At 49.1% G+C, this 24,754-nt stretch overlaps 9 protein-coding genes across 9 annotated transcripts; 3 read left to right on the top strand and 6 right to left on the bottom strand.

Annotated features, from left to right (window-relative positions):
* Positions 1-376: 376 nt before the first annotated feature.
* Positions 377-1,327, bottom strand: N7458_008644 (uncharacterized protein; the record flags this gene model as incomplete). Its single annotated transcript, XM_056912026.1, has 2 exons — positions 377-1,025; positions 1,098-1,327. The coding sequence occupies 2 exons, from the start codon at positions 1,325-1,327 to the stop codon at positions 377-379; spliced, it is 879 nt and encodes a 292-aa protein (XP_056764852.1).
* A 979-nt stretch (positions 1,328-2,306) lies between these two features.
* Positions 2,307-3,889, bottom strand: N7458_008643 (NAD(P)/FAD-dependent oxidoreductase; the record flags this gene model as incomplete). The annotated part of the gene is made up of 4 exons (XM_056912025.1): positions 2,307-2,575; positions 2,652-3,237; positions 3,289-3,578; positions 3,640-3,889. 4 exons carry the CDS (start codon positions 3,887-3,889, stop codon positions 2,307-2,309), a joined length of 1,395 nt encoding a protein of 464 aa, XP_056764851.1.
* Positions 3,890-4,562: 673 nt separating this feature from the next.
* On the bottom strand, positions 4,563-5,362 carry N7458_008642 (uncharacterized protein; the record flags this gene model as incomplete). Its single annotated transcript, XM_056912024.1, has 2 exons — positions 4,563-4,695; positions 4,758-5,362. 2 exons carry the CDS (start codon positions 5,360-5,362, stop codon positions 4,563-4,565), a joined length of 738 nt encoding a protein of 245 aa, XP_056764850.1.
* Positions 5,363-5,715: 353 nt separating this feature from the next.
* On the top strand, positions 5,716-7,732 carry N7458_008641 (Amino acid/polyamine transporter I; the record flags this gene model as incomplete). The annotated part of the gene is made up of 7 exons (XM_056912023.1): positions 5,716-5,962; positions 6,018-6,057; positions 6,115-6,253; positions 6,307-6,658; positions 6,712-7,178; positions 7,230-7,508; positions 7,565-7,732. The coding sequence occupies 7 exons, from the start codon at positions 5,716-5,718 to the stop codon at positions 7,730-7,732; spliced, it is 1,692 nt and encodes a 563-aa protein (XP_056764849.1).
* A 66-nt stretch (positions 7,733-7,798) lies between these two features.
* N7458_008640 (uncharacterized protein) lies at positions 7,799-10,139 on the bottom strand (the record flags this gene model as incomplete). The annotated part of the gene is made up of 6 exons (XM_056912022.1): positions 7,799-8,630; positions 8,694-8,852; positions 8,903-9,507; positions 9,583-9,668; positions 9,723-10,066; positions 10,114-10,139. The coding sequence occupies 6 exons, from the start codon at positions 10,137-10,139 to the stop codon at positions 7,799-7,801; spliced, it is 2,052 nt and encodes a 683-aa protein (XP_056764848.1).
* An 883-nt stretch (positions 10,140-11,022) lies between these two features.
* N7458_008639 (uncharacterized protein) lies at positions 11,023-12,539 on the top strand (the record flags this gene model as incomplete). Its single annotated transcript, XM_056912021.1, has 2 exons — positions 11,023-11,171; positions 11,243-12,539. The coding sequence occupies 2 exons, from the start codon at positions 11,023-11,025 to the stop codon at positions 12,537-12,539; spliced, it is 1,446 nt and encodes a 481-aa protein (XP_056764847.1).
* A 435-nt stretch (positions 12,540-12,974) lies between these two features.
* On the bottom strand, positions 12,975-13,982 carry N7458_008638 (uncharacterized protein; the record flags this gene model as incomplete). Its single annotated transcript, XM_056912020.1, has 1 exon — positions 12,975-13,982. The coding sequence occupies one exon, from the start codon at positions 13,980-13,982 to the stop codon at positions 12,975-12,977; it is 1,008 nt and encodes a 335-aa protein (XP_056764846.1).
* Positions 13,983-16,928: 2,946 nt separating this feature from the next.
* Positions 16,929-19,086, top strand: N7458_008637 (uncharacterized protein; the record flags this gene model as incomplete). The annotated part of the gene is made up of 8 exons (XM_056912019.1): positions 16,929-16,952; positions 17,024-17,034; positions 17,100-17,241; positions 17,329-17,519; positions 17,585-17,738; positions 17,805-17,900; positions 17,969-18,715; positions 18,772-19,086. The coding sequence occupies 8 exons, from the start codon at positions 16,929-16,931 to the stop codon at positions 19,084-19,086; spliced, it is 1,680 nt and encodes a 559-aa protein (XP_056764845.1).
* Positions 19,087-19,758: 672 nt separating this feature from the next.
* Positions 19,759-24,315, bottom strand: N7458_008636 (uncharacterized protein; the record flags this gene model as incomplete). Its single annotated transcript, XM_056912018.1, has 6 exons — positions 19,759-21,988; positions 22,054-22,138; positions 22,520-22,540; positions 22,863-23,299; positions 23,356-24,094; positions 24,171-24,315. 6 exons carry the CDS (start codon positions 24,313-24,315, stop codon positions 19,759-19,761), a joined length of 3,657 nt encoding a protein of 1,218 aa, XP_056764844.1.
* Between the last annotated feature and the right edge of the window lie 439 nt (positions 24,316-24,754).

Genomic DNA, 24,754 nt, shown 5'->3' with positions numbered 1-24,754 from the left:
GGTTGGCGGTACTTTCTTATGAGTTTCTTTTTTCTTTCCCGCCTGCATATGTTGTCATGTACATTCTGTGATGCATCACTTTGCATTAGACTCGTGATCGACCAGTCCCTGTCGTACCCCAACCATCCTCGACGCATACTGGATTCCCTGTGGCTGCAGCTGTGTACCTTCACCGTACGACCATGTCTCAATACGCGCCCCCCACTTGGCGTGGCACATGATGTTCTTGAAGACAATTAACCTGTATTCCTAATTCACATGAAACGAATGGATATAGCAAAACAGATTTGATATTGGCATTGGTATTCACATCGACATTGGGTATCATGAAAGTAAGAGGAATTATAACGAAATATGGTAGACGACCAACATCGTATCATACAATACAGATGGGAGGTAGCTGGCCATTGGCAAGATCTTCGGCAAAGATAAATCCATCTTCGGATGACCAAAACACATCCGAGTAAGGAGACCTCGAGCAATCCGCGTTAGGCAAAGGCTCACCCGTGACAACAACAGTAACAGCCCGCTGAACCACTTCAGCACCGTCCCAGTGGGACAGATAGCCCCGTTGACGAAGGAGGTCCAATTGCGAGACCAGACTTGGGAAGACCTCCGGGAGAGACGACCCAGCATCCAGTACAAGCATAAACGTGCGCGAAGGATCATTCCGATTTAAACCACCAGAACTCATGATAAAAGGAGATTGAGAGCTTCGTGAAGCGCCATCCGACTCTAGCTTGGCAATAATCGGGTCCAGGCGCAGCGGCAAATCATTGATAGCGCTGGGGCCCAAGTCGGATGGACCCATCTGCAGTTCACTGTCGTGCAGCCAAACGCCCGTTCGAAGTCCGTCGCAGCCTGCAGCAACGGACTGCGCAAGGGCGTTGGGACGAGGATCCGAGTGAGGATAGGTGCATCTCACGTGCCATTCGCGAGGGCTGAGTCGGGAGGTCACTGGTGGGCGCGGCAGGCCTTTACTGGTGGATGGGCTGTGAAGGAGATGGAGGCATTGGAATGCAGCTCTATAGCAAATGACATTAGAATCCACTTGGTAACCACCCAACTCTTTCCGAATTTTACTGAGGATCACTCACAAGCATACTAGCAGAAGACACCCAGCGCGGAACAAGGTCTCCTTCCATCGTCGCTGAAGAGATGTACACCACCCGCTAAGAAACGATCCCAGGCCGGGGATACACTCGGTTGGAGGCGAGCGGAGCGGGTGGTCATCCAACAGCCATGGGTCGTATTCGTACCGGACAGTTGCTGGCTGGATATCCAGCTCTTGCTTGGGAAGAGCCAAAGGTGTCTCAGGGGCGCCCATGAGGTGGACAAGGCAAAAGATGGACGGAGACCGTGGTGCGAAGGATATTCAAGGAGTGTGAGTATAGCGGTGAGCGGCGGAGCACCAGAGAATGAAGGAAACTCCAAGCTCACGAGAGCGGAGAGAATACGAGGGGAGGTGAGCATATCACTTATAAACTTCTACCTCCGTCAGTGATGAAAAGCTAATCTCACGACTCCCAGCGGGTCCCATCGCGCCATTATGGGCAGTAGATGAGGAGGAGCACGCCATCGAATTGATAGCACCGGGATGATCGACGTTTTGGGAGTTGCCTCGAGATGCTTGAGATCATTGGAATATCCTTCGTATGGGGAACTCGTCTTCTTTTACTCCGTACAGTCCCCCTCCAAGGTATCACACGTGCTCCTTCATGAGATATCGACAGAGGCCTCTGCAGACCTCGTATGCTGTCGTATCGTCCGGCTTCTGAAGGGTGGAACTTGAAGAATGGGAGAAGAGGGTGGATCCCGCACACAATTCGCCAGCCAACTGACGTCTTGCGTGCCAAGCCCACCGCCAAGCATAAGTTTGATGAGAGTCCAGAGTCTTGATCACGACAGAAACAGGGGCAGATGAAGCAGAGGTAGTATTCAACGGGTTATAGCTAGGGAATTCTCTCTCTAGCGCTGATTTTACATCGGATACTACTACTGTTACTGGGTTCTGATGCACCCCACTTTACCCATGCCTTTTCCATACGTTAAGCAATCTGAGTCGAGATTGGCCGTGTTCAAATGGGTGATTGTTCCAGGCTCGAAAAGGATTAGGACTGGATAGTGAGATGACCCATCCTACTGCAGTATCAGATAACTACAGTAACTAGTCTGTACGCAGAGTCCCAGTAAGTCTAATCAAATTTTGTGTTTTTACCCCAAGTCAGGCTCCAGGAACACATTATTATACTCCTACGGAGTCTCACTCATCGTTGTCCTGTCAGACACCTCACTCGCAGGCTATTTCAAAGCTTGGCCTGAGATGATCCATTCCCAGGCCCACCCTTCAATATATTGTTCTCTTGCCTATCGAGTCTCGCCTGGCTGGTCTTGAATAGCCGGGGCAGACCAGTCTCCTCAAATGCCACATCGCCCACGACCATCTTCGCAATCCCCTCCGCAGCCAAAAAGATCTGTGGCATTCCGTGACCAGTAAATCCAGCCAGGATAAATTGATCTTCCTGTCCAGGAACAGACCCAATGTGCGGAAATCCATCTGATGAATATCCCATGACTGGGGAGAGAGAACCATGTCAGTCCAATTTAATCCAGCAATAGGTTTGCATATGCAAGGGGAATCATGCACTTACTTCCAGTCCACACACGATCGGTGTACGCATTACTATCCTCCCACCCTACAAAGTTTCTCTGCATATACCCATCAAAGTAGCGCACGGCATCTTCCAAAACTCGACTATCGTCGCTGACGTTATACCAGTTATTCAAGTCGTGGATGAACGCCGTCCGGGCACCCCCAACCACGATACTCCGGTCAGCGCGTGGGATCAAATAGTCATAGTCCCATCCATTCCACCGCAGAGTATAAGTACAGGTCAAACGTGGAGCTGTCGATGCGGGAGGGACAGCAATTCGACAGCACGTTCCTCGGACGGGGATAATGTTGTTCTGGTATTGCGGCGCAAGAGCAGAGGTATAAGCATTGGTTGCAAGGATCACCTTTCGTGCTATGATAGTGCCGCGCGCAGTCTCCACTTTCCACCTTGCAGCGGATGATGAACCATTGGTTGATTTCGTGATTTTCGACACGGGCGTATGGGTCTGCAGATTCACGCCTTGTGAGACGACCTTCTCAAGGAGGTGGAGCACAAATTTGTAAGCCCAGATACTACCAGCATCATATGTAACGCAGCCAACAGCGCCTTTGACACCCGAGAACTGGCAAGTAATTAGCCGAAGCCTGTGTGCTAAAACAATTTCGAGCCTCACCGATTCTGCATCTTTGGCGTTCACAAACCGAGCCTGCTTGGTCGGTTCACAGCCATTCGAGAGTAACCGTTCATATCCATTTTTAAGTTTCTGGAAATGATCGGAACTCAATTGCACATCAATCGCTTTGGTGACTGTATAGTCGCAGTCAATCTTTTTATTCTCAACAAAGTCCTTCACAGCGTAGACATGTTTAGCTTCAAATGCTGCAACCTCTGCTGCAGCTTCGACGCCATGCTCTGCTTCAATCGTAGCGACAAAGTTGTAGATATCTGGCTTCATATGGCCTCCTAAACCATCAATCAGTATTTATAGGCAGGTCTTTCTCCATCAAATCATATATCGTCTTACCATTCCGAGCTGTAGCTCCAGAACAAGCTTGCCGCGCTTCTAGAATAGTGATAGAAGGTGGCTTAGATCCAGAAGGAGTTTGCTCGAGAATATGATATGCAATTGACGAGCCCGCATATCCAGCACCCACAATAACGATATCACTCTCCTTCGGCAAAGCTTCCGTGGACCGATGGTTGTCGAGTCGATGGGGCTCCGTGCGCCAGTAGGGGAGCATCCCATTTGGGGCTGGAAAATGTTCCGATGACATTTTTTAAATCTGGAAGGAAGATAGCGCGAGTAGGGACAAACGGGCATGTAAAAGTTTCAATTACGGTCCTGAATTTATTGGTGAGAGTTAGTTGTTTTCAGAAATTATTGGGGTCAACTGTTGTCAGTCGGGGCATCTTCCCCTCACCGGCTATTATGACCTTCGAGTTGCCGGCGGGAGAGTTAACCGGCGGATCATCCATCCAGCAAGATCCCGGGTCTGCGATAATCATATCACTGGAACGTAGTAAATGAAAATTAGATACTTTTCAAATCTTGTATGAGACCAATGTTTATCTAATCTCCCTGCATTGAGAACGTCCACCTTCACCTTCGACAGCATACTACCTAGCGGTGTTAGACTACGCTCGGCGGTGATGGAAATTGGCACCCTTTCTCTTACACTGCTAGGCTCACCTAGGTTTAGCCGTACTCGAAGGCCTTGATCATCTCATCTAAATTCTAGTACGAAAGATCGTTCATCCTATCTCTTCGGAAATTTCCAAAACTGATATACGTATACGGCTCTGTTTTTGTGGACTCATAAAGCGCCAAGGAAGATTACCCTTCTTCCCTACCCTGTTAAGGTTATTGATTTGAGTCTATTTTCTTTTAATCATATGACACGTCGGATTATTTTCCATCTGTATCTCTCTAAGCTAGGTGTTTGTACATCATGAGGAGGCAGCTTGCGCAGCAATAATCTTCTCAGCCATGCCCGGCAGGGTCTCATCAACCACGTCCATATCACCAAACAGATTGTGCAATGGCTCGCTTTCCAGCACGGTGCAGTAAGCCCCCTTGAACCTACTCGAATAATATGATTAGTGACTGTGCCATACAGTGGAATATACTAGAAGCCCACTTACCCGGCTGTCCGAGCAGCAGAAACATCCCACATGTGAGCCGCAGCAAACCAGGGAGTCTTCCCGTCATTCTCTGCCTCCAACCGCTCCAACAAAGGCTTATAAGCCGCGAGATCAGGCTTGCCCACTCCAGCGTCATCGCAGGAAAGCAAGTTCTCTGCCGGCAAATCCACGCCTGCATTCGCAAAATACCCACTCACTCGCTTCAGATCAGCGGCAGTAAAAGCCCAAACTGTAAATCCGGCATCACGAAGCTTTTGTACACACTCCGCCGCTCCAGGACGCATAGTGAGTTTCTGGTATTCTCCCATGATCCACGCCAGATCCTCCGATGAGGCAAATTCACGAGGTTTCTGGATTCCTCCCATCCAGAGGATACGGTAGAATAGCGATTTGAATACCTCGCCGAACGGAGCGTATCGTCCAGCCATACTGAGATTGGTGTATTCGCGCTCGGAAGTTTCCATCCAGAGTTGACCCAGTAGCCATGGCTTGATGCCTTCGGCACGCAGGCGGTCTCCTAGTCGGCGATCGATTGCATCGTAAACGTGGTCGTAGCATACGAGAGTGCCCACAATATCGAAGACAACGTTCTTAGATGAAGCCATAGCTATTGTAAAAGTTTCAGCAAGGTAAGCGGTCTGTTTAGATGCTCTTATCACCCACAGGATTCTTCTGGCAATTTAAGATATGCCCAAATATGTACAATGAGACTCGTGAGTCATTTTCAACAAATTGATCTTCAAGAAGAGGAGATACAGTCATTCGAAAAGTGGAGAGAACTTATCACCCCCGCTTCTGGGTCCCCTTCCCGGTGGCTACTCAGCTTTCCCGCCGGGTATGAACCAGTAATCAGAGATAGCAAGATAGTGACATGGTACTAAGCCCAAGGTCTATATGATGCCTGGGATAATCTTCTCAGAAATTGGGATGCCTACCGGATAGTTCATCCTTCACTTCAATGGCGACAATCAACGAGAATTCGTTTGACAAAATCGAAATCAAAGGCACTGGAAACGCTGGAGTGGATATTGAAAGGACCGCAACTACAGCAACGGATCAGAATGGCGTCTGCAAGGAGATACCCTCTGAGTCACTTACAGCTGGCTATCATCGGTCTCTCACCAGACGCAAAGTCATGATGATGACGTTTGGCGCCGGCATTGGCACTGGACTCTGGGTGGGAACTGGCCAAGCATTGCACTACGGTATGCTATACTGTAACCAGTGAATTAGAGATGAGAAATATTAATTTTTGATTAGCTGGGCCTGCTGGAACCGCTCTGGCATACACACTCACGGCGTAAGAGAATCAATGAAGTTAAGCCCCCAGCCAGTTAACTGACAACACCCGCAATAGAATTATTGTTTACGCTCAATATTCCTCGATCGGCGAAATGACAACCTACAAGCCTGTCCATGGCGGCTTCATTCGACAATGCATTGAATATATTGATCCGGCTTGGGGATTCGCGATTGGAATGAACTTTTGGTTTGCCGTGAGTACCGCATCATCGAATGGCAACTCAGACTTACTTACATATCTGTCAAGTGGGTGATGATTATCCCAGCAGAAATCACAGCAGCAGTTTCAGTGTTACAATTCTGGCCGGAGACGAATGTTATTCCTCTCGCTGCCTACATTACGATATTCCTGGTTGTGATTGGCCTTGGTAATACATTCCACGTCAGAATCTACGGATATATCGAGTACTATATGTCATTCATTAAATGCCTAGCTGTGATATTGATGATCTTTTTCATGTTCATTATGACATCGGGAGGAATCGCCGCTACTAATGGGCCTATCGAGTTCCGCTACTGGAAGGATCCCGGTGCCTTCAAGAATGGAATCAAGGGAATTGCCAAGGCATTTGTCCAAGCGGCCTTCAGCTTTGGTGGCGGTATGATACCTTACCTCAGAAATTGACGGAGGGTGACTGACAAAGCCTTGTAGGTGAGCATATCGCCGTTATTGCGGGCGAAGTCGCAAATCCACGACAGACCATCAAAAAGACCGTGCGACCCGTCTTCTGGCGCATGTTTACTTTCTTCGTAGTAAACATCTGGCTGGTGGGAATGTGCGTCCCAAGTAACGATACCGATCTCGCAAGTGCAGCTGGAACACTGGGAAGTCCTTTCGTGATCGCCATCAAGCGTGCAGGTGTCGATAAATTGGCGCACGTCATCAACGGCTTCATTTTCCTCAGTGTGATTTCCTGCGGGATAACAAGTGTGTATGTGGCCTCTCGTAGCTTAACAGCCCTCGCCGATATGAATATCATTCATCCCTTCTTTGGGAGGAAGGACAAGCAAGGTCGGCCATATGTTTCCATCATTATCAGTTTGGGATTGGGTGGTGGCCTATGCTATCTCAACGTCAATAGCGTCGGAGTAGAGGTTTATGGCTGGTTCTCATCTCTGGTAAGGGTATTGGCTTTATATACCGATAATGATGCTAACCTTCCTTACTAGGTTGCCATTGCGACCCTCTTCGAATGGTCGTCATGTTACATCTCCCATCTAAGGTTCCGACAGGGTTTGAAAGCACAGGGAAAGGATCTTCGCACGCTGCCGTTCAAAGGCTTCCTCACCCCATGGGCTCAATACCTCAGCCTTATAATCGTTGTTTTCATTTTTGGCTGTGAGTTCTATCTCGCCTGCTGGCCATTTGACGGCAAAGGTTCCGTGAAAAGCTTCTTCTCTAGCTATCTTGCCGCACCGCTGTTTTGCTTCGACTACTTTGCGTATAAGGTGCGTTCACGGTGGGAATTCCGTTCCAAAGAGTCAAGACTTACGCAAGGAAACAGTTTTATTATAGGACCAAGATTGTTAGGGCAAAGGATATGGACTTTAGTGAGGCTCACTGCTTTGACGAGGAGGAACGTCTCGATGCATTGGCTGAACAGGAGAAAGAGGACGACCCAAACCACTCAGGGACCTGGCTCAAACGTGCGCGTTACTTGATATTTGGCTAGAGTGTGAATATAACCTCACATGTAACGCGAGCTATGTCTTTACCGCAGTCGACCTTGATAATAATTTTACGACTGAAGAAAACCTTCCAAATCAAGCCCTATATCACTCGTTGTCCAGTCCGGAGTGAAAAACTCACTCAGGGCGTTATTCTCCGATTGTAGTAGACTATCCCCTCCAGACGGATCATATGACAGAGGACTGAAAGATGCCAGCTCTTGAGTATTCGAGGCACGCCTGTCCTTTTTCATAGATTGGGTCCAGTCTTTAAATTTAGCGTAAGCCGATGTAGAACTCTGATGGTGGTTGACCGTTGTGCTTTCGCTTCCCTCGTCGCCTGATGATAGGTGGCGAATGGCGGCTTCGATCGATTCGATATATGAGATCTCGGATTCGGATGCAGTGCCACCTAGCATCTGGCGTATCAAAATCATCCCCTGATTCAAGCTATTTTGAAGGCTCGGAGATCTTCCAGAGTTGAGGCTCTCGGCGAGAATCACTAGGAGTGCTGCCCGACAGGAGCTGAATTCGGTATATGAGGCGCGACAGAGACCAATATTATCCGACAGCGATTGTAATGTTGCGAGAATCCCCAACGCACTTTGCACACAATCTTCCACAAGCTCAGAGCGAGGACTTAAAATTTGGCGAATGTCACTGGAGGGCCTCTCTTGGTCCTCATTTTTGAAAATGAATGGACGGCCCATGTAGATGAAGATAAGTAAGTAACAGAGTTTCATGTGCGAATTTTGGCGAAACAAGGGCCTCTTGGGGTCATAGTCTCGGCACTCAATTGTCGTGGGTAAAGATTCCCACCATTCCTTGATATGAATTCTCAGCTGGACAAGTCGTTCAGAGTATTCGCCTAGCACCCTCCGGGGACATCTTTTAAACTGCGATCTAGATTAAGTACAGCATGATTAGTACGAGTATGGAAGACTCGGAGAAGAAAGTCTGTCTCACAGTGTGTCGGCAACCTCGCCCATCCAGGAGACTAACTTGATGAAAGCCATCATGTTGGTGAAATTGGGTGACTGAAAGGCAGGGTGTGACTTCGGCAGGTCTGCATTAATATCTGACCGGGCCAGTGAGCATGGACGCCCGTGAAAGATCCTTGTTTGCCTATCATGTTCATTAGCCCTATTTCAGGCAAGATCGTTCAGGTGTCCAACATTTCAAGTGTGTAGACCGTCCAGAATAACCGGTTCCTCAACTCGATTGTCCGACCATCACAGTCATCCCCAACATACTTCCGGTGCATGCCGTTCTGTATTGCCATTTTCATCGATAGACCAAAGTATGTATAGGACAGGCCTCCGGTGGATATTGGCATGGCCCACGTCGCAAGAAGTAGAAAAGCCTGGACACTTTCGTACGAGGCGGCTAGAAACACATCGGGAATCAACTTGGAGGCTACATGATAGAACACCAAGCCCACCGAGTCTTCAGAGCAATCACTGAGCTCCGCTAGTCCTTCCGAAGTCGAGTCGTGACTGTCATCGTCCATGTGTGCCATTTGTGTTCCAATGGCCAGAACAGCGAAGAAAGTGCACACCCAAGGGATATCGTTGACAGTATACACAGTCGTCAAGTCATAACATAGTGCCAGTTTGTCTTGAATCCAACTCTTCTCTAGGTAGAACGAGTTTAACTCTTCGTATCGAAAAAACACACCAATGAGAAATTCTGCAATTGGCCTTGGAGGTAGCTGGGTTAAGGCTTCGGCGACGATTTGTGCAGAGGACTGGAGATGAGTGGGACGCCAGTATTCCTTGACCTATAAGCGAGTTGTTGTTGTTAGCGCATGATTGAAACAGATGAAGAACCTTTCACTTGGTCTGAAGATACACACCCCAACGTTGACACTACTACGGCCCGAGCGTGTTGTTCGGCGCAGTTTCTCTGCGAAATTCCAATGTGAAAACTCCCCGGAATAGACTAGAATTATTGTTTAGTATTTGGATGGAGTGGTTGGCAGGGTCTGTAACCCACAAGCGACGTTTCCAGACACAAATTGGACATCAAAAGACTCGTTCACTTTCAGCAAGTTCTGCATGTCCTTATTGTTATTTGACGAACATCTCGCCGCAATGCGCCCGATATTTTCCTCGTCCAATGGCACATCTCCAAGACAATGCCGAACAATATGCTCCAGATTTTGAACGTGCTGATCTCGCTTCTCTTGATTTGAATGAGTCAACTGGTTGATGGACTTGGTTGATGACTTCTTTGCGGCTGTCGCTTCTTGGACGTGGCAAAGCCGACCTAATCGTTGACATCTCCAGCAAGGAAAGCCCCCCTCACACTTTTCCTTCTGCTTCCGACACGTATCGCAACTGCCACTGATTAGAGAAGGAACATAGAGCAATGCATTACCACTTACGCTAGCGAAGCACGTCTCCTGGTCATTGAGCCATCATGCTTACGCTTTGTGCCGTGTGATTCTAACGCTTCTCTGATTTCTAGGGACATCGATCTTTATGAAGAATATCGGTGGTGATTGAGGTTATGGACTGGGAATCGGTGGAGGTCGGTGATGATAGTTTGTACGATCTCCTAGGGATTCAAAGGAATAAGTTGAATGGGATAAGATATGCTATCTTGCTTATCACCAGCTCAATGTAGGAGATGCGGGGTAAAACAACGATAGAATGAAGCCAGAGCTGTTCATCCGCGAATGAGAAGGTTGGAACTAAAGTTTTAGTGGGTTGGCGCTCGGGGGTTCGCCGTGCGCATCCTTTTATCAACTGGTGTGTTGAGGGTTGAGACCCAGTGCAATATAAATCAATTCCTCATCCTATGGAAGTCATTGCTTTTTTAGGCTCGCTTCTTCTCTTTGAGAGTGGCCATATCGAGCCTTCTTGTTCTTGAGGTGATGTTCCCGCAATTTCCAACATCTACAAGAAGACTCTCCTCGCTGAGTTCCAATAAATATCGCACTACGTCATGTGCATCTCAAGTAGTTATCAGGAATAAGCAAGAGATGATCATGGCCTTTATTTCTGACCTTTGCTTTTCTCATTCCGCTTTTGTTCAACTTGATGAAAGTAAAATAGCCTGCTTGAACCTGGGACGCCGGGTGAAGAGATAGGCGCAGATCTGAGCATCCATTGGCTCAGTATTTTTTTCTCTTTCTTGTTAAATTTTTAATTGACGTCCAAACCTCGTATCTACTTGCCATGCTCATTCTATTTGGGCTTCGGCTTCGGCCGCCGAGTCCGCTAAATTTTCATTCATTCACCAATTGAGTCATCCTACCCCACAGTAACTAAGTTAGCATCCACCCGGCGCCATGAGTCAAAACGCCGAATTCTTCCATCAAAAAGCTCCGGCCTCCCATAACTGGAGCTTTAAGATCCTCAGCATCGTCACTATGGAAGGTCGTCCATTTGAGCCTATGCTCGTCGCAGGCAATAGTCAGGTCAATCTTTGGGAGCGTTTGTATGTCAAATCAAACTCCCCAGCCTCCGTCTTCTCCAATCTACATATTGGCCGAGCTAATTACTCGCTAGACAACCATTCCTGATTCTGACGTCCTCAACTGCCCTAGTATTCACAGGATGTGGCATCAACTTCACATTCGGTGTCTACCAAGAGCTTTACGAATCCATGTCAAAGATTCCAAATACTCCATTTACGGGGGCATCACCAGCACAAATTGACCTCATCGGAACACTCTCTATCGCGCTGATGACCATTGGCGCCCCATTTACAACAGCATGGACCAAGCAGTACTCCCCACGAGCAGTCATATGGAGTGGCGGTATCATATATGCCGTCGCGCTGATTCTTGCCAGCTTTAGTGAGACTCTTTCGCAATTCATCCTCACTCAGGGCCTTCTCCTGGGAATCGGGACTTGTATGGCCTACATGCCCTCGGTGACAGTCGCTCCCACATGGTTTTCGCGTCATCGTGGCCTCGCCATGGGCGTCATCCTATCAGGTACTGGGGTGGGGGGTGTTGTGTGGCCACTTGCTTTCCGATCGCTCATTGAGCGTGTAGGATTTCGCAACACTCTCCGTATCACGGCGGGTATCTCCTTTGCTCTGATCATGGCGGCCGGATTTTTCATGAAATGGCCGGCCAGCCACATGTCCCGCATTCAAACTGAGAACGCTGCAAATGCTCGCCGTTTGAACTTTCTTCGAATCCCACTGATAGATTGGCGCGTCGTACGAACTCGCAAATTTGCGGCACACGCGTTAGGCGCAGCACTTCAATCTGCTGCTTATTATACCCCAGTATTCTTTTTCGCATCTTTTGCCCGTACTTTGGGATACTCGCAGGCGACATCGGCAAATTTCATTGCCATTTCAAACGCAGCCAATGCCTTGGGTAAAATCGTCATTGGATATGTCGCCGATCGAATGGGACGACTTAACACTCTGTTCCTAGCCACGCTGGTCTCCGCAGTTGCCGTTCTAGCGTTGTGGCTACCTGCAACCACTGTAGCCAGTGGAAGCACGCTTTTCATCATATTCACCATATTCTATGGAATCTTTGCCTCGGCTTACGTGTCCCTGTTTCCGACCAGTTTAGTCGAACTCTTTGGCGTCCAGAACTTTGTCAGTGTCAACGGGGCTCTGTACATGGTTCGAGGACTCGCAACACTACTCGGTACTCCAGTCGCCGGTTTGCTGATCAGGAGCAACCAGACACAAAATGCAAGCCCGAGAAGTTACGAGAACACTAGTATCATGGTTGGAGCTCTCCTGGCCGCTGCCACTTTTGCGGTTCTGTGGGTGAGAATCGAGGCGACTGTAACCCTGGAGGGAGGTCAAGGGCATCGAAGGAAGTGGATGATGTAGAATGCATTTAGAGTCGGTGACGGTTCGCTGTCTTCCAAACTAGAAAATTCTCCGCTTTTTGTATTATTAGGTAGATTCTTATACATAACTCTTAACTCATACATAAGTTCAGACACAAGTTCAGACATAAGGTAACGTAATTTATAGGGCGTTAAGCCTAAGCTTCATGTGCGATAATAGATAATAGACATGATAAAATGCTTAGCCGCTTACAATCAACAGCAGAATCGGCAGCGAAGAGTCTACGCCGGCCTTCTTTATAGAAATTGATTGATATCGGTAAATAAAATGTTGGACTCATTCTTACAACTGCTTCTGAAATAGACTTGCGTAACTTTCATAACTAGTAGTAGGAGATTAAAATTAGGAGGATGCTAAAAAAAGAGCTGGCTTTGTGACTCTTCAATATCCCAACGCAGCCAAGATTGGGCTAGACTAGCCACGGCCAGTGAACCCTGTCTGCTGTACCTGCGGTTGTCTCGCGCCATTCCGATGGACAAGTTCAAATCGGTTTCGGTACTGTAGTGAACTTAGCTCCTCAACGCCTGCCCTAGGAAGAGATTTCTGTAATATCTCGACGGCATCCTGAGGTGACCATGGCAAAACGTGCCTATATACCGCGGCCATGACAGCTCCAGGCACGGCGGCGATGAACATCAACGCATAAATAATTAGCCAAGCGCTGGATGAGCCACCCACCCGAAGGACCGAAACCACCATCTTCACAAAGCTACCGCTTTGAGCCATTTCACCGGCAGTACGAATCTGATTGGCATATTCAAAGTTCTGTCTCAATAGACTGAAATATGCCTCGCCTAATTCGCTCAAAATTGTACTCATGGTCTGCGTAGTGAATGTGCTGCTGTCGCCAAAATTGTAGTTATAATAGCTCGACGCAACCCAACCATCTGCCAGGCTGCCTCCTGGACCGGAGTGGCTGTAGCTATTTATGTATTGGTCGGTCATATTAGAGAGTATCCACTCCATAGTGACATTCAAGGGAGACCCTTGATTCACGATCCCGTTGACTCGCAGAGGCGAAGCACGGTCTAGAAGGCTGATTGAGGTGAGAATCTCGTTCCCTCCGTATGTACACTCAAGAACGAATGGTGGATCCACATCATCGCCCGGGAAGAGGAATGTATGAAGTGGTTCAGCATTCTGTTCGGTGACGACAGAGCCAATGCTGAGTGGATATGCGTAGCCTCTGTCCTGTAACACGGTGGTGTTGATGACGTTGTTCTTTGCGAAATGGTATAGCACCACGTCAGGATTTGCTTGATCACCGTATTTGGTTGTCGTAACACTGTATGATTCCGTGGCATTCGCGCAAGTAACATCGACGATGGTTCCGAAAACCGCAGCATCTAGTCGCTCGAAGGTGTAGGAAGTAGGGAGATCAAACCCAGAAGAAGGCCCCGAGTATTGGGTATAAGATGACATGTTCAACCCAATCCCAGACGTGTTTAAACCCGGGATAGGTTGTGCTGCCAATAGTACCTGATTCCGGCTCCCAGTTTCCCTTTCCGAGAAGGTTGCCTCGCCCTATCGCTTTCAATAATCGGAGATAGGAATCTCGGTATAGAAAACCGCTTAGAAGCGAGACTTCGGCGTTTACCGCAACAGGGTAAGAGGACTTGTCGGGGTTGCGCACCCAAGCCCCTCCAGGAAACTCATTCAGGGAATAGGAAGCCGACGGGTTGGTGACGGTAACATTCGCGGTATGAATGCCAAAGAGTGCGACTGTTGTAGCGCTGGTTAGGGAGGGAACAGTAGATTAATGCCCAAGGAAAAAGGGACTGGCAACAAGAGATCCGAGGGACGGTTCGGACATATAAGTAATTAAACTTGTACGACAGACCCCATCTTGCCAAACACGCTTTCTTTGGCGGACACCTGCCGCATAGCCACAAACTAGCCCCCTGTAGGCGGGCAATTAAGGGAGAGCGATCGAGGCTAGAGTTTGATAAGCTCACATCTTGTCCACTTTTGGCAGACCGTGCCCTTTGATGATCTACGAGGAATAAATGACTGGGACATCGCCCTGTCCCTTATATTTGTTGGCAGTATATAGGGATATCCAGCGGATAGTAATGGCTTTAGCATCTCTGATCAATTCCCTGAGCCTTCATCGAAAGACTGTCAACGAAATAACATATTCTCATGTACGTACGACTTCGGAAAAAGGATCTCATCTGCTGCGCAAAACCAGCCCTCTCACAGCTCCACACCCACAGTCCCTGGACGAGCCCACGGTAACACGTTATGGAATTGATCCAATGCCAGTCAAGGCCACTAGGTCACGGCTGACAGCAAAGAAGGATTAACAGTTAGCTTGCGCCCTATGTTGACATGATCTGTAACAAGAACGCGCCTTTTTGTATGTACGAGACTGCCCGCGTTGTTCCTTTCCATTGAGATGAGCCAACCAAGCGTCCCGAAGTTTGCTTATATTTGGTCTATTATAGCCTTATTGGCCCCTATAAGCCACTTGATCGAAGCGAGGTATGAATTGGCAGTCAGTTCGTAGCGAAATGTGAAAAGTTAAATTCTCGTATTATTGACCTGTCTCTGCAGGTGACTTTGTTGGTCTAGGGTCAACGAACCGATGTGAAATGCTTGTCGCAATGAATTCAAACAGAACTTCCAAAACGAAGCGGCTCTGACTCGCTATATCACTTGCTTTTCCTTGTGTTCCACCCGAGGAACCTTGTTGTGATGGCTCACCGGGTTGATGCCTTGCGCCGCAGGCATCACATTTGGGGGATGTTTGTGCTCCTCACGCGTCCTAACGATCTTCACTTCCCTTTCCCCAAGCTTAATTCACTCATTCGAATGGTACCTAGGTTTGCACTTCTTGCTGTTTTACATGAGCTATCAGAACGCGAATAACATCCTCAATGTCATAAGAAACGTCTCGATCTCAAACTATGCCTATTCATTGTACGGTCATGTGATTACCGATGGTATTTTGACTAGTGGATACTGCTGGCTAAATACACTGGCTAAATACACTGACGGACCGGAACAGCTTTGCTCCGATAGACGGAGGGTAATCAGGCTGAAAGGCACGGATCAGGCAGAAGTTGCCTATTCCGGAAAGGGGACAGCGCAGTGACTTAAACTAGCAAATACAGGCTCATCAACGAACAGTTGAAGATCTGTTATTCCTCTAGTAATAGGTGACTAAGAAAGGGTCAGAAGAGTCAGTGATGAAAAGCAAGCCTTATAGTAATGTGTTATTCATTGCCATAGATGTGGTTGATATAGAAGATAAGATTGAATGCTCGACGATTCTCCCTCCTTTTGACGGCTGTCTAGCAAAACTCTCCGCATATAAAACACTTGTTGGCGATGTACAACTTCTATCACTAGGAATGATCCTGCGACGGGTTCAGCCTCAAGCTTACTGAGGGTCATTATCTTGAGATCTCTGTAGTCAGATCTTCTTGACACGGGTGATGGTGATGAGAGTGAGACGCTAAAACTAACTAGTGCAGGGTACACGTTTCAACGGATCTGGAGATGGAGGATACAACAAGTTACAATACCTGTGGTCTTCGTTGTCGGGAATTCTCCGATTCTGTGCATTGCAACTGCCGAGTACCGTAAGTGACTTGCTTCCCATATCTGCAAGATCGTGACTGACCCTTCTCCCCAGTCTTCACTTGCAGTATCCACTGTCCAATACTCCCCCGCCTTCGACATTACTACCTGATGACCCAGTGACGATAGCCGATCGGCTATTTCGACCGCGACTCTCGTGGTCATTCTGACTCCCCCTCAGATTACACGCTGCTTACAAACAAGCATCCCCCGCGACCGTGGAGAGCCTGAGACCCAAAGGAGTCATCTGGGGGAATACCCCGTACACGACTTCACGATGACAGCGTCAAAATGCCGAGTGCAGGTGCCGCCGTTGAGCCTTCCTGTCGCAATAAACTTGTGGCTTGCAAGGTGATTGGAGGCATTTGAGTTAGCCATTGCCCGCTTTAGGGTTTGGCAGCAAGCCCCCCGGCAGTCAGTCCTCGCCAGACATCCCGTTCGTCTCCAGGGTTCTCCCCCGCAAGAGGTTCCCCGTGGGAGCCCCGCGTTGATAGGCAGTTTTGTTGGAGTTGGCCTGTCCTGAAAGAGCGTAGCTGTCAGCCACCTCCGGGGAGATGCTGGCTGGACGAGACCGGTATCAAACCCCTTAAATTACGTGGAATTGATTCGTCGATAGTCGAGCGGCCGAAAAGCGTAAGCTTCGTGCCTCGGCCACGGTGGAACTCAAAACCACGCGTTTCCCCCTGGGCATCGTTGGATGTCGCTCTGACAGTCCTGGAGATTGATTTTCCTCGGTCGCAAGTTGCTATTCTCGCGTGAGCTTGCCTAGCCGGAACTTTCATCATGGAGATGAACAACGATGAGGCGGTAGGTGGCCCCTATTGACTCGCAAACGGATTCTGAATCATCCGGAGACTAACATCGCGCGTGAAATCTAGACTCTTCGCCAGTACGTCGGATTTGCATGCTCTTGCAGAGTATCACAGGATAAGCGCGTGGCTAACATCTATCCAGACTCGAGGATGAGCTCCAGGTCAAGATCTACCCCGGTACGGAAATCATGACCGATGTCGGCTCGCATCATTTCGTGAGACAGTCGGGCGCATCGTCGAACGTCTTGGTCCCCCAACCATCCCAGGACCGAAATGACCCCCTCGTGCGTATAATCTACAATCACAATATTAGGTGTGGGTGGCACTGTGTGACTATATGCTGACACCGCCATTTTCTTCCCCCTGACTAGAATTGGAACAAGTACTGGAAATTCACCACCATTTTTATCGCGATGGGAAGTAACGTCATCATGGGAATCGGTCCTTTAGCGCTGGCGCCAATGTTTGGAGACTTGATTGAAGCATTTCACTCTGATCTGGCGTCCGTTGTGCAATTTACCGGCGTCTGCATTCTCGTTTTGGGATTTAGTAACTTCTTCTGGTACGGCTGTGTCCCATCCTGGACTTTTATCATTTGCCTTCATGACTCACGACTTGATAATGCAGGGTTCCCATCTCCGATACATTCGGAAGAAGACCCGTTCTGATCTTCGCTTCGCTGGTGTGCTTGGCGTCGAACATCTGGCGGGCTAAAGCAACGACCTATGGAAGCTTCATGGGAGCTTGCGTGCTGAATGGATTCGGTGCTGGACCATGCGAGGTAGGTCAATATATCCACTATGGTACTCCCAACGGGTCAATAGTTGACTGATATTGAATGCGGTAGACTCTCTGCCCGCAAGTCATTACCGATGTCTTCTTCCTCCACGAGCGAGGCTATTACAACACCATGTACTTTGCACTGTACTTTGGCTCTCTCATGGTAAGTGACCTGTCAAAATAGTCCACCGTAAACGATAACGGAGCATACTAATTCTCATTGGATGATAGGTCGGCCCCATCATTGCCGGCTCAATGGCTCTCCATGTTGGCTGGCGTAGCTTCTGGTGGTTCAATGTCGCTGCTTTCGTTTTCATCATCCTTGCTGCGGTGTTCGCCTTCCCAGAGACAAAGTGGCATCGCGCCCATCCTAATGAAATTCATAACACTCAAGCTTCAGCTACTTCCACCCCCGAGTCTGCGTCTGCGGATGGAAAGGAAAAGGAAGAATTGCCCGAGGACTCTTCCAAGAAGGTAGAGACCCAGCTGGAGGTCCAGAGCCCGCCAGCCGAGGAAACGACTATGGATCCATTCCTCCACAAGGGCCAACCTTCGAAACGCCAGTTCCATATCTATCAGCCCGACCCTCACTGGGTCAAGAGTTTGTTTCTCGCATTCTGGGTCCCCTGGCGTCTACTCGCGTTCCCAATCGTCGAATATGCTGCCTTTGTGGTTTCGTGGTCTGCCAGTTGTTTCCTCACGGCCAACCTCACGCAGAGTCAAGCTTTTGGTGCCCCGCCCTATAACTGGTCCAGCCAGTCGATCGGCTTCACCAACTTTGCTTCTCTTGTCGGCGCGATGATTGGATTGGCTACCAATGGACCCCTGTCTGATTGGATCTCCATGCGAGCCACCAAGAAGAACAGGGGTATCAGAGAGCCGGAGATGCGTTTGCCGACTCTTATCCCCTATGTCATTATTGGCATTATCGGAAACTTCATCATCGCTTTTGGATATCAGTACCACTGGGATTGGCGGGTACGTATATCCCTCTCTTGACGCTGATTATGCTCATCATTCTAATTACTTTCTAGGCAATCGTCCTTGTTGGTTACACTTGCGCCGGTATTCAGGTTACAGCCCTGCCCGCTATCTCGAGTACATACGCCGTCGATAGCTACAAGCCCGTCGTCGGATCTGTCTTCATCGCCATCACGGTCAACAAGAACGTCTGGGGCTACGGTTTCAGCAAGTTCATCACACCTTGGACTGAGGCATCCGGATATGTCCCGGCCATTATGCTGAACATGTGCTTGACGGTGCTGTGGTGCTCCTTCGGTTTCCTGTTCTATTTCTACGGGAAGAACTGCAGAAAGTGGACTGCTGGCTCCAGTATTTGGAAGCTTTAGAGGGGATGTTGAGATGTGTACTACCAGTATCTTGCGCGTTCTGTCTCTCGAATTAATTATGAATTAGAATGTTATAATGATGTGTCAGGGTTGATATTCGTGTGATGTGCCAAGTAATACTGTCCTTCGCCAGTCATTCCATCGATTATATACTGGTGCCTGATGTAGAGTTGACAACGAAGAAAGTACAGTATATGTACCTATATGCACAAGATAATATCCGCCAGATGGGACTTTTTGTCTAAAACACAGCCGCCAACCGGTTCAACGAGGGCGATCGGGCTCAGGCTCACCGAGTTAACCACCCTCGTCGCGTAAAATGTCGCACACTCACTCCCTTCACAGTCTCGTCCGGATCGTCGAATGGCCAGCTTTTACCTGAAAGCCCTCAGGCTGATCTCAAGGCTGGTATCTGCATTTGTAGAAGAGCATCATATGGCGACATCTCAGAGCCTACTATCTAGAAGATAAAACATAATACATCAGTGATAAGCGCCGACATCAGGTATCAGATATCAGATATCGTTGACTTAAATATATCAAACAAATTCAACAATAACTTATCTACCAATTCTAGAATCTAGTAAATCTGGAATCAATCTGAGGTATCAATCAATCGTAACTCGTAAATCATGCATCTCTATTCACCCAACCCCCACGATCACGCTCATATCATGCTCCCGGTGTCTGAGCCCCCTCACCCAGGCCCATCAAACCCCCCGCAATTCCATTCATCCTCCGATCCAAAATATCCTCCTCACTATCAAGCGAGGTAATACTCCTTCCGCGGGGCCGTATCGTAACCGGACTTTCGGGAGCACTGTTGACACCATCCGGGAAGTACGAATCTTGAAGATTGCGACTCATTTCCAGGCGTTTGAGCTTTGCGTGGAATTCACGGACGTCGCTAGATTCGTGTCCAAGAGTGGTAAGTCCGCTAAGTTGAGAGGAGGTGAAGGAGGATTTGGACCGCCTGCGTCGCAGGGGGAGATCTGTTGCGGAAGATGACTGTTCGTTTCGGGCGTGTGGTGTTATTTTACTCATAGTCATCTCGAGTGGCCGATCCTCGTCGGCGGAAGATTCGCCTGTGAAACTGCGGTGGTGGTGCTTCTTGCCATTGGCGTTACTCTGTACCACACCTCTCGAACGCTGGGAGCTCTTCATGTTTGAGAGCTGAGAGAGTTGAAGAAGGCTGTATTCAGAGGTTTGCAGGTCCGCATTCTCGAGCACATTCTCGATCCACCGTGCACTGCGGTTGATATACTTCCAAGCGTCGGGGAAAAAGCCAGCCATCTGCATGAAGCCATGTGAGACTCCTGGAATGAGAGAAACTTCCACATGGTCTTTCTCGTTGAATCGGCGCTGTGATTTTTCGAGTCCGAGATCCTGGCGCTCATGGAATCGGTGGAGCTTTGCTTGTCGTAGTCTGCCTGCGAAGATAACGGTATCATCGACGAGTGGATCCCGTTCTCCGGTCAGGATGTATGTCTTTGGGAATTGGGCTAGTAGAGCATCTGGTGCAAGGACGGGTGAGAGATAGAAATCTGTATTGAAGTCAGGCCGGTGGTGTGGTCCAATGTAGAGGATGATCATCGCGCGCATCATCTCCGGCGTGAGGATTCGGTCATGAACATAGGAGATCATGGAAGAGACAGCTAGTCGGGTCTTGAGTGGATTGATCTGACTGGTAGTTTTGGGAGCGGCGTTTCCGGAGACGTGCTCGCTCTTCTCCAACTTGTCACGCAGTGCTTTGGATGTCTCGGCGGCTATATCGGTCTCCGTTGATTCCTCTTTTTGCATCTTCTTGTCTTCAGAGATTGCAGTCAGGTTCTCTACAGAGTGACCTGGCGAAGTGTAGGGTGTTAGCCTGCGATATTGGTCCTGCTTTCGTTGCAGCACGCCACTATTCGTCTGACGACTGCTCTTGTCTTGGATCAAAGACATCTGCTCGTCTGTCATCCAGCTCTCGACTCGCACGTTCAGGGCTGGATACGCCAGAACAAGACCATCCGGTCGAGGAAGGACGTTGTCGCCTTGCCAACCTTGCGCCATCGCTGATTGTAGAACCATCAGCGTCATACCGACGGCAAGATTGCCGCCAGCGCTTTCTCCGGTAACCACAACTCGAGGGCGTGTCGAGCCGCTCAATCCCAAGCAGCGGCCATTCGTCGCCATAATGGTATGATATACATCATAAGTCTCATGGAGTGCATATGGATATGCATACTCGGGAGCCTTCTTGTAGTCAATACTTAAGACTGGCACTTTTAACTGCCCAGCCCAAGAAAGCAATTTATCCTCCGAGTTGCGAGGTCCCATCGCAACAAATCCTCCACCTGGAACATCCAGCACGAGCGAGGTTTGATCTTTCAACGCACTAAGCGGCCCATCAAAGTACATCCATGCGTTGATAGGCTCGGTATGGGACGAGTGCTTGGGTCGGGGGACCCGAATAGCTCGCGGACCATATCGGGTAAGTCGAGGGCGAACCAAGCTCGCCAAAAACCATAGGTAGGGGGTGGTTGCTTTATTCCACGATACGCGAAGATGCTCTAAGGTGAGTGTACCACGAACTCGCCGCACCTTCTCATCAGCCTGCTCTGCGGCGATAAGATAATAGACTGTGAACACTAGCGATGCCAAATCGCGCAGCCATTTAGGCTTGATTTTCATGGCCGTCCAAAACCCGGCATCTAAGCCCGTGGTGATCCATGTTGCGCGGAAGAAGGATCGGGAATAGAGATTGGCTAGGGGCTCTGGGCATTCCAAACCCACGATCTTGGCGAAGTTGCGGCTCACGTAGAGCCATAAGAAGATGATGACTGTCGTTTGCCAGCTGGTTAATTTGTCGGAGAAGCGGGATGATATGGACCGAATAAGCGGAGGGCCATGCTTGTCAGCTCTGTGTCATTTGAAAATATCGAAGTCAGCTCGCTATGTTCCTTATTCTTTGATGAAGGAACGTACTTCAACAGGTAGAAAGACCAGAATGAGACGACCGCAAAGACCTGGATCTTGCGAAATCGAGTCGAAGGTCTTCCTAAAACGTGGTCTGTGAAAGTTATTGATAAGCTTAAACGTATTAAGAAAGTTTGATAGATTTATCATACCTATCATTGCCACATAGAAGGTTGTGTCTTAATTTCCCTTCTGTAGGCTGTCGAGAGACTAGGATGGTGTACTCCGAATCCTTCGGGAGGTCACAGCCTCAGAAATTGATCAGAGCAACGAGTGAACCGAGTATCCAGTATTCGGTAATCAGTATCACTGCTGATCTGAGAACAAAGAGACTTGAAGATGAAGTGAGACTTGAGTGTGGTCAGCAGGTCGCTTTCAGAGCGTGTCAATCACATGTGAGCGCCCCCACACTATCACATGTCAGTGACGCAAAAGCCACGAGGCGGCCACGCTGAAACGGTACTGAACCACTTACTCGCGATGTATGAGCCGTACACTTTTGCAACGATATATTAGCCGTAAAATAGCAATGATTTTAACCGATCAATCGTTTCCCACGTGCTAACTAAGTAGTTTGCGAATTATTCTGACTCAGCCAAGGTTGTATCTTTCCATTTCCTCCTAAAATGTCTGGTCTCTATCAAGCGAGGCGATTGATAGCCCTGAATTATCATTCTTCGAGCAATGAGGGCCATGAATATTTATCATTTCCCATCATTTAAAACTCCCAAATCGAATCTAACCCGCCTAAACCTGTCGACAATACTCCCTCCCATGACTCAACTGCCAACGACACAGCAAAACCTCCCACGGCATACTCAAAAAGCCAGCGATACAGATCCCCGCCGAGTCACTCACAGTCGTAGCCCCTAACGAAAACTCCCGATCCTCTTTAGGCACTCGGTCGGCAATCTCCGCAAATGTGTTCACATAGACTAACCCGCCCAGCAAGCCTTCCCAGAAAATGATGACAAAGACAATATAGACATTCGGGATGAAGTTGAACATGCCGTGGAGGGTTAACAGAACCAGGTTGAGGATTTGGAGGAAAGAAGGGATATAGAGATGGTGCACGCGGAAAAAAGGGGTCGAGGAGCGGGAGATGAAGACTCCAGCTTGGTAGATGGCGTTGTAGGCGGGATAGAAGGCGCGGAAGCTCGTAAAGGGCGTGGCGGATAGTGGGAACAGAAGTGTCGGGCTGACACCTTGGTTGATCACGTACTCGGCGATGTATACCAGTAGCAACGGGAGCATGCTGTAAGTTGATTAGCAGGAGAAGATCCATATATCATCACTCAGAGGGAGCCGTACAAGGGGAAGAAGAGGCCCTGGAGCCGTCTCAAATTACCGCAAAACCGAGCCCACCAGGAAGTTGACTCGTTGAACTGAACAGACTTGTAAGTGTCAGCCGAATGGAGGGAAACCCCCAAGAGTCCCTCCTCTTCACCACGCTCAATCTCATGGCCCTCATCATCATCATCTAGCTCATCGCCTGGTGCTGTCGCGATATAGCCATCTGCAGTAGATCCCTGAGCCCCCAATGCCGCTCGAGGCAAAACCACGAAAAAGCTCAGCGCCATGATCGCCGGCAGAATCGCAGACGCTAGAAGGGTCGCTTGAACCGAAACACCCATGGTAGACGTCGCCAGAGCATAAGCGCCCGCACCAACTAACCCAGCAGCACCCGTCCCACTACCCCATGCCGCAAGACTAAACGGCCCATAGAAATGCGTTAGACCAACGAAGCTCAGCTCGCCGCCGCCTGCGGATAGACTAGCCAACACTATCCCAGCCAGCTTGGAGGAAATAGCCCCACCATCCGTGTAACTCGGACTCGTCGCGACGACCAGCATTCCAACGACGGACAAGAATACAAAGATCACCACTCGCATCGAGTAGGGTACCACGTGGATGAAGTACGGGGCGATCAACTTTGTCCCGAACGAGGGGATGATATCCGCCAGCAGGACGATGCCTTTGGGGACATCCGGACCGACGAGGTCTAATGCTGCGGAGAGGAGGATGACGTAAAGGACATTGTTGACTAGACCTAGCAGTGGAAGTCATCGTTAGTTGATGGACTGTGCATGCGATCCGATCTTATCGGACGGTGAAGCAAAACACACCAAATAGCCAAAAAGCGACGCAGACTCGAGGGTCGGCGCCGCGGAAGACTCCTTTGAGCCTATCATACATGCGAGTCCGCGAAGAACTCGAGGGATCGTTAGAGAAAGACATGGGAGCGTCCTCGGAGGGCGCGGGGTGAGGCATTCTTGAAAGTAGGTCGCATGAGGGAGTCCAGAGGCTACAGACGAGGAGAAAGATGGATAGATGCCCGGCCCATAAGTTCAGGCTAAAAGTGAAGGATCATCGCAGGCACCCGAAGAGCATACGAGGAAAGTCGGGGCAGCTGCGTGCATCACCACTGACTGCCGGAGAGCAGGTGGATGGGGGAGGTCGATGTTCCGCGCGGAGGTCCACCCGAGCGGGTTCCGCTACGCGCGTCATCGTATCTACTCAGGCCCGCGGCGGATGTAAATGTACTTCAACTTGGCAACCCTCGTTCGTCTTGGCCTTATCGGGGACAGAATAGAAGACAACTGGTCGATGTGATCGGAATCTGAATCAGGGAAGAAAACAACATTTCGTCTTCACGCTTCATGTCTACATGTATCAACGATCTATACATCGGAATGCCAAAGGAGAAAAT

This window comes from Penicillium daleae (assembly GCF_028827525.1).
Source record: "Penicillium daleae strain IBT 16125 chromosome Unknown utg000007l_segment0_segment0, whole genome shotgun sequence".
Lineage (NCBI taxonomy): Eukaryota > Fungi > Ascomycota > Eurotiomycetes > Eurotiales > Aspergillaceae > Penicillium > Penicillium daleae.
The sequence above is the reverse complement of the archived record's forward strand: the minus strand, read 5'-3'. Positions and strand labels throughout refer to the sequence as shown.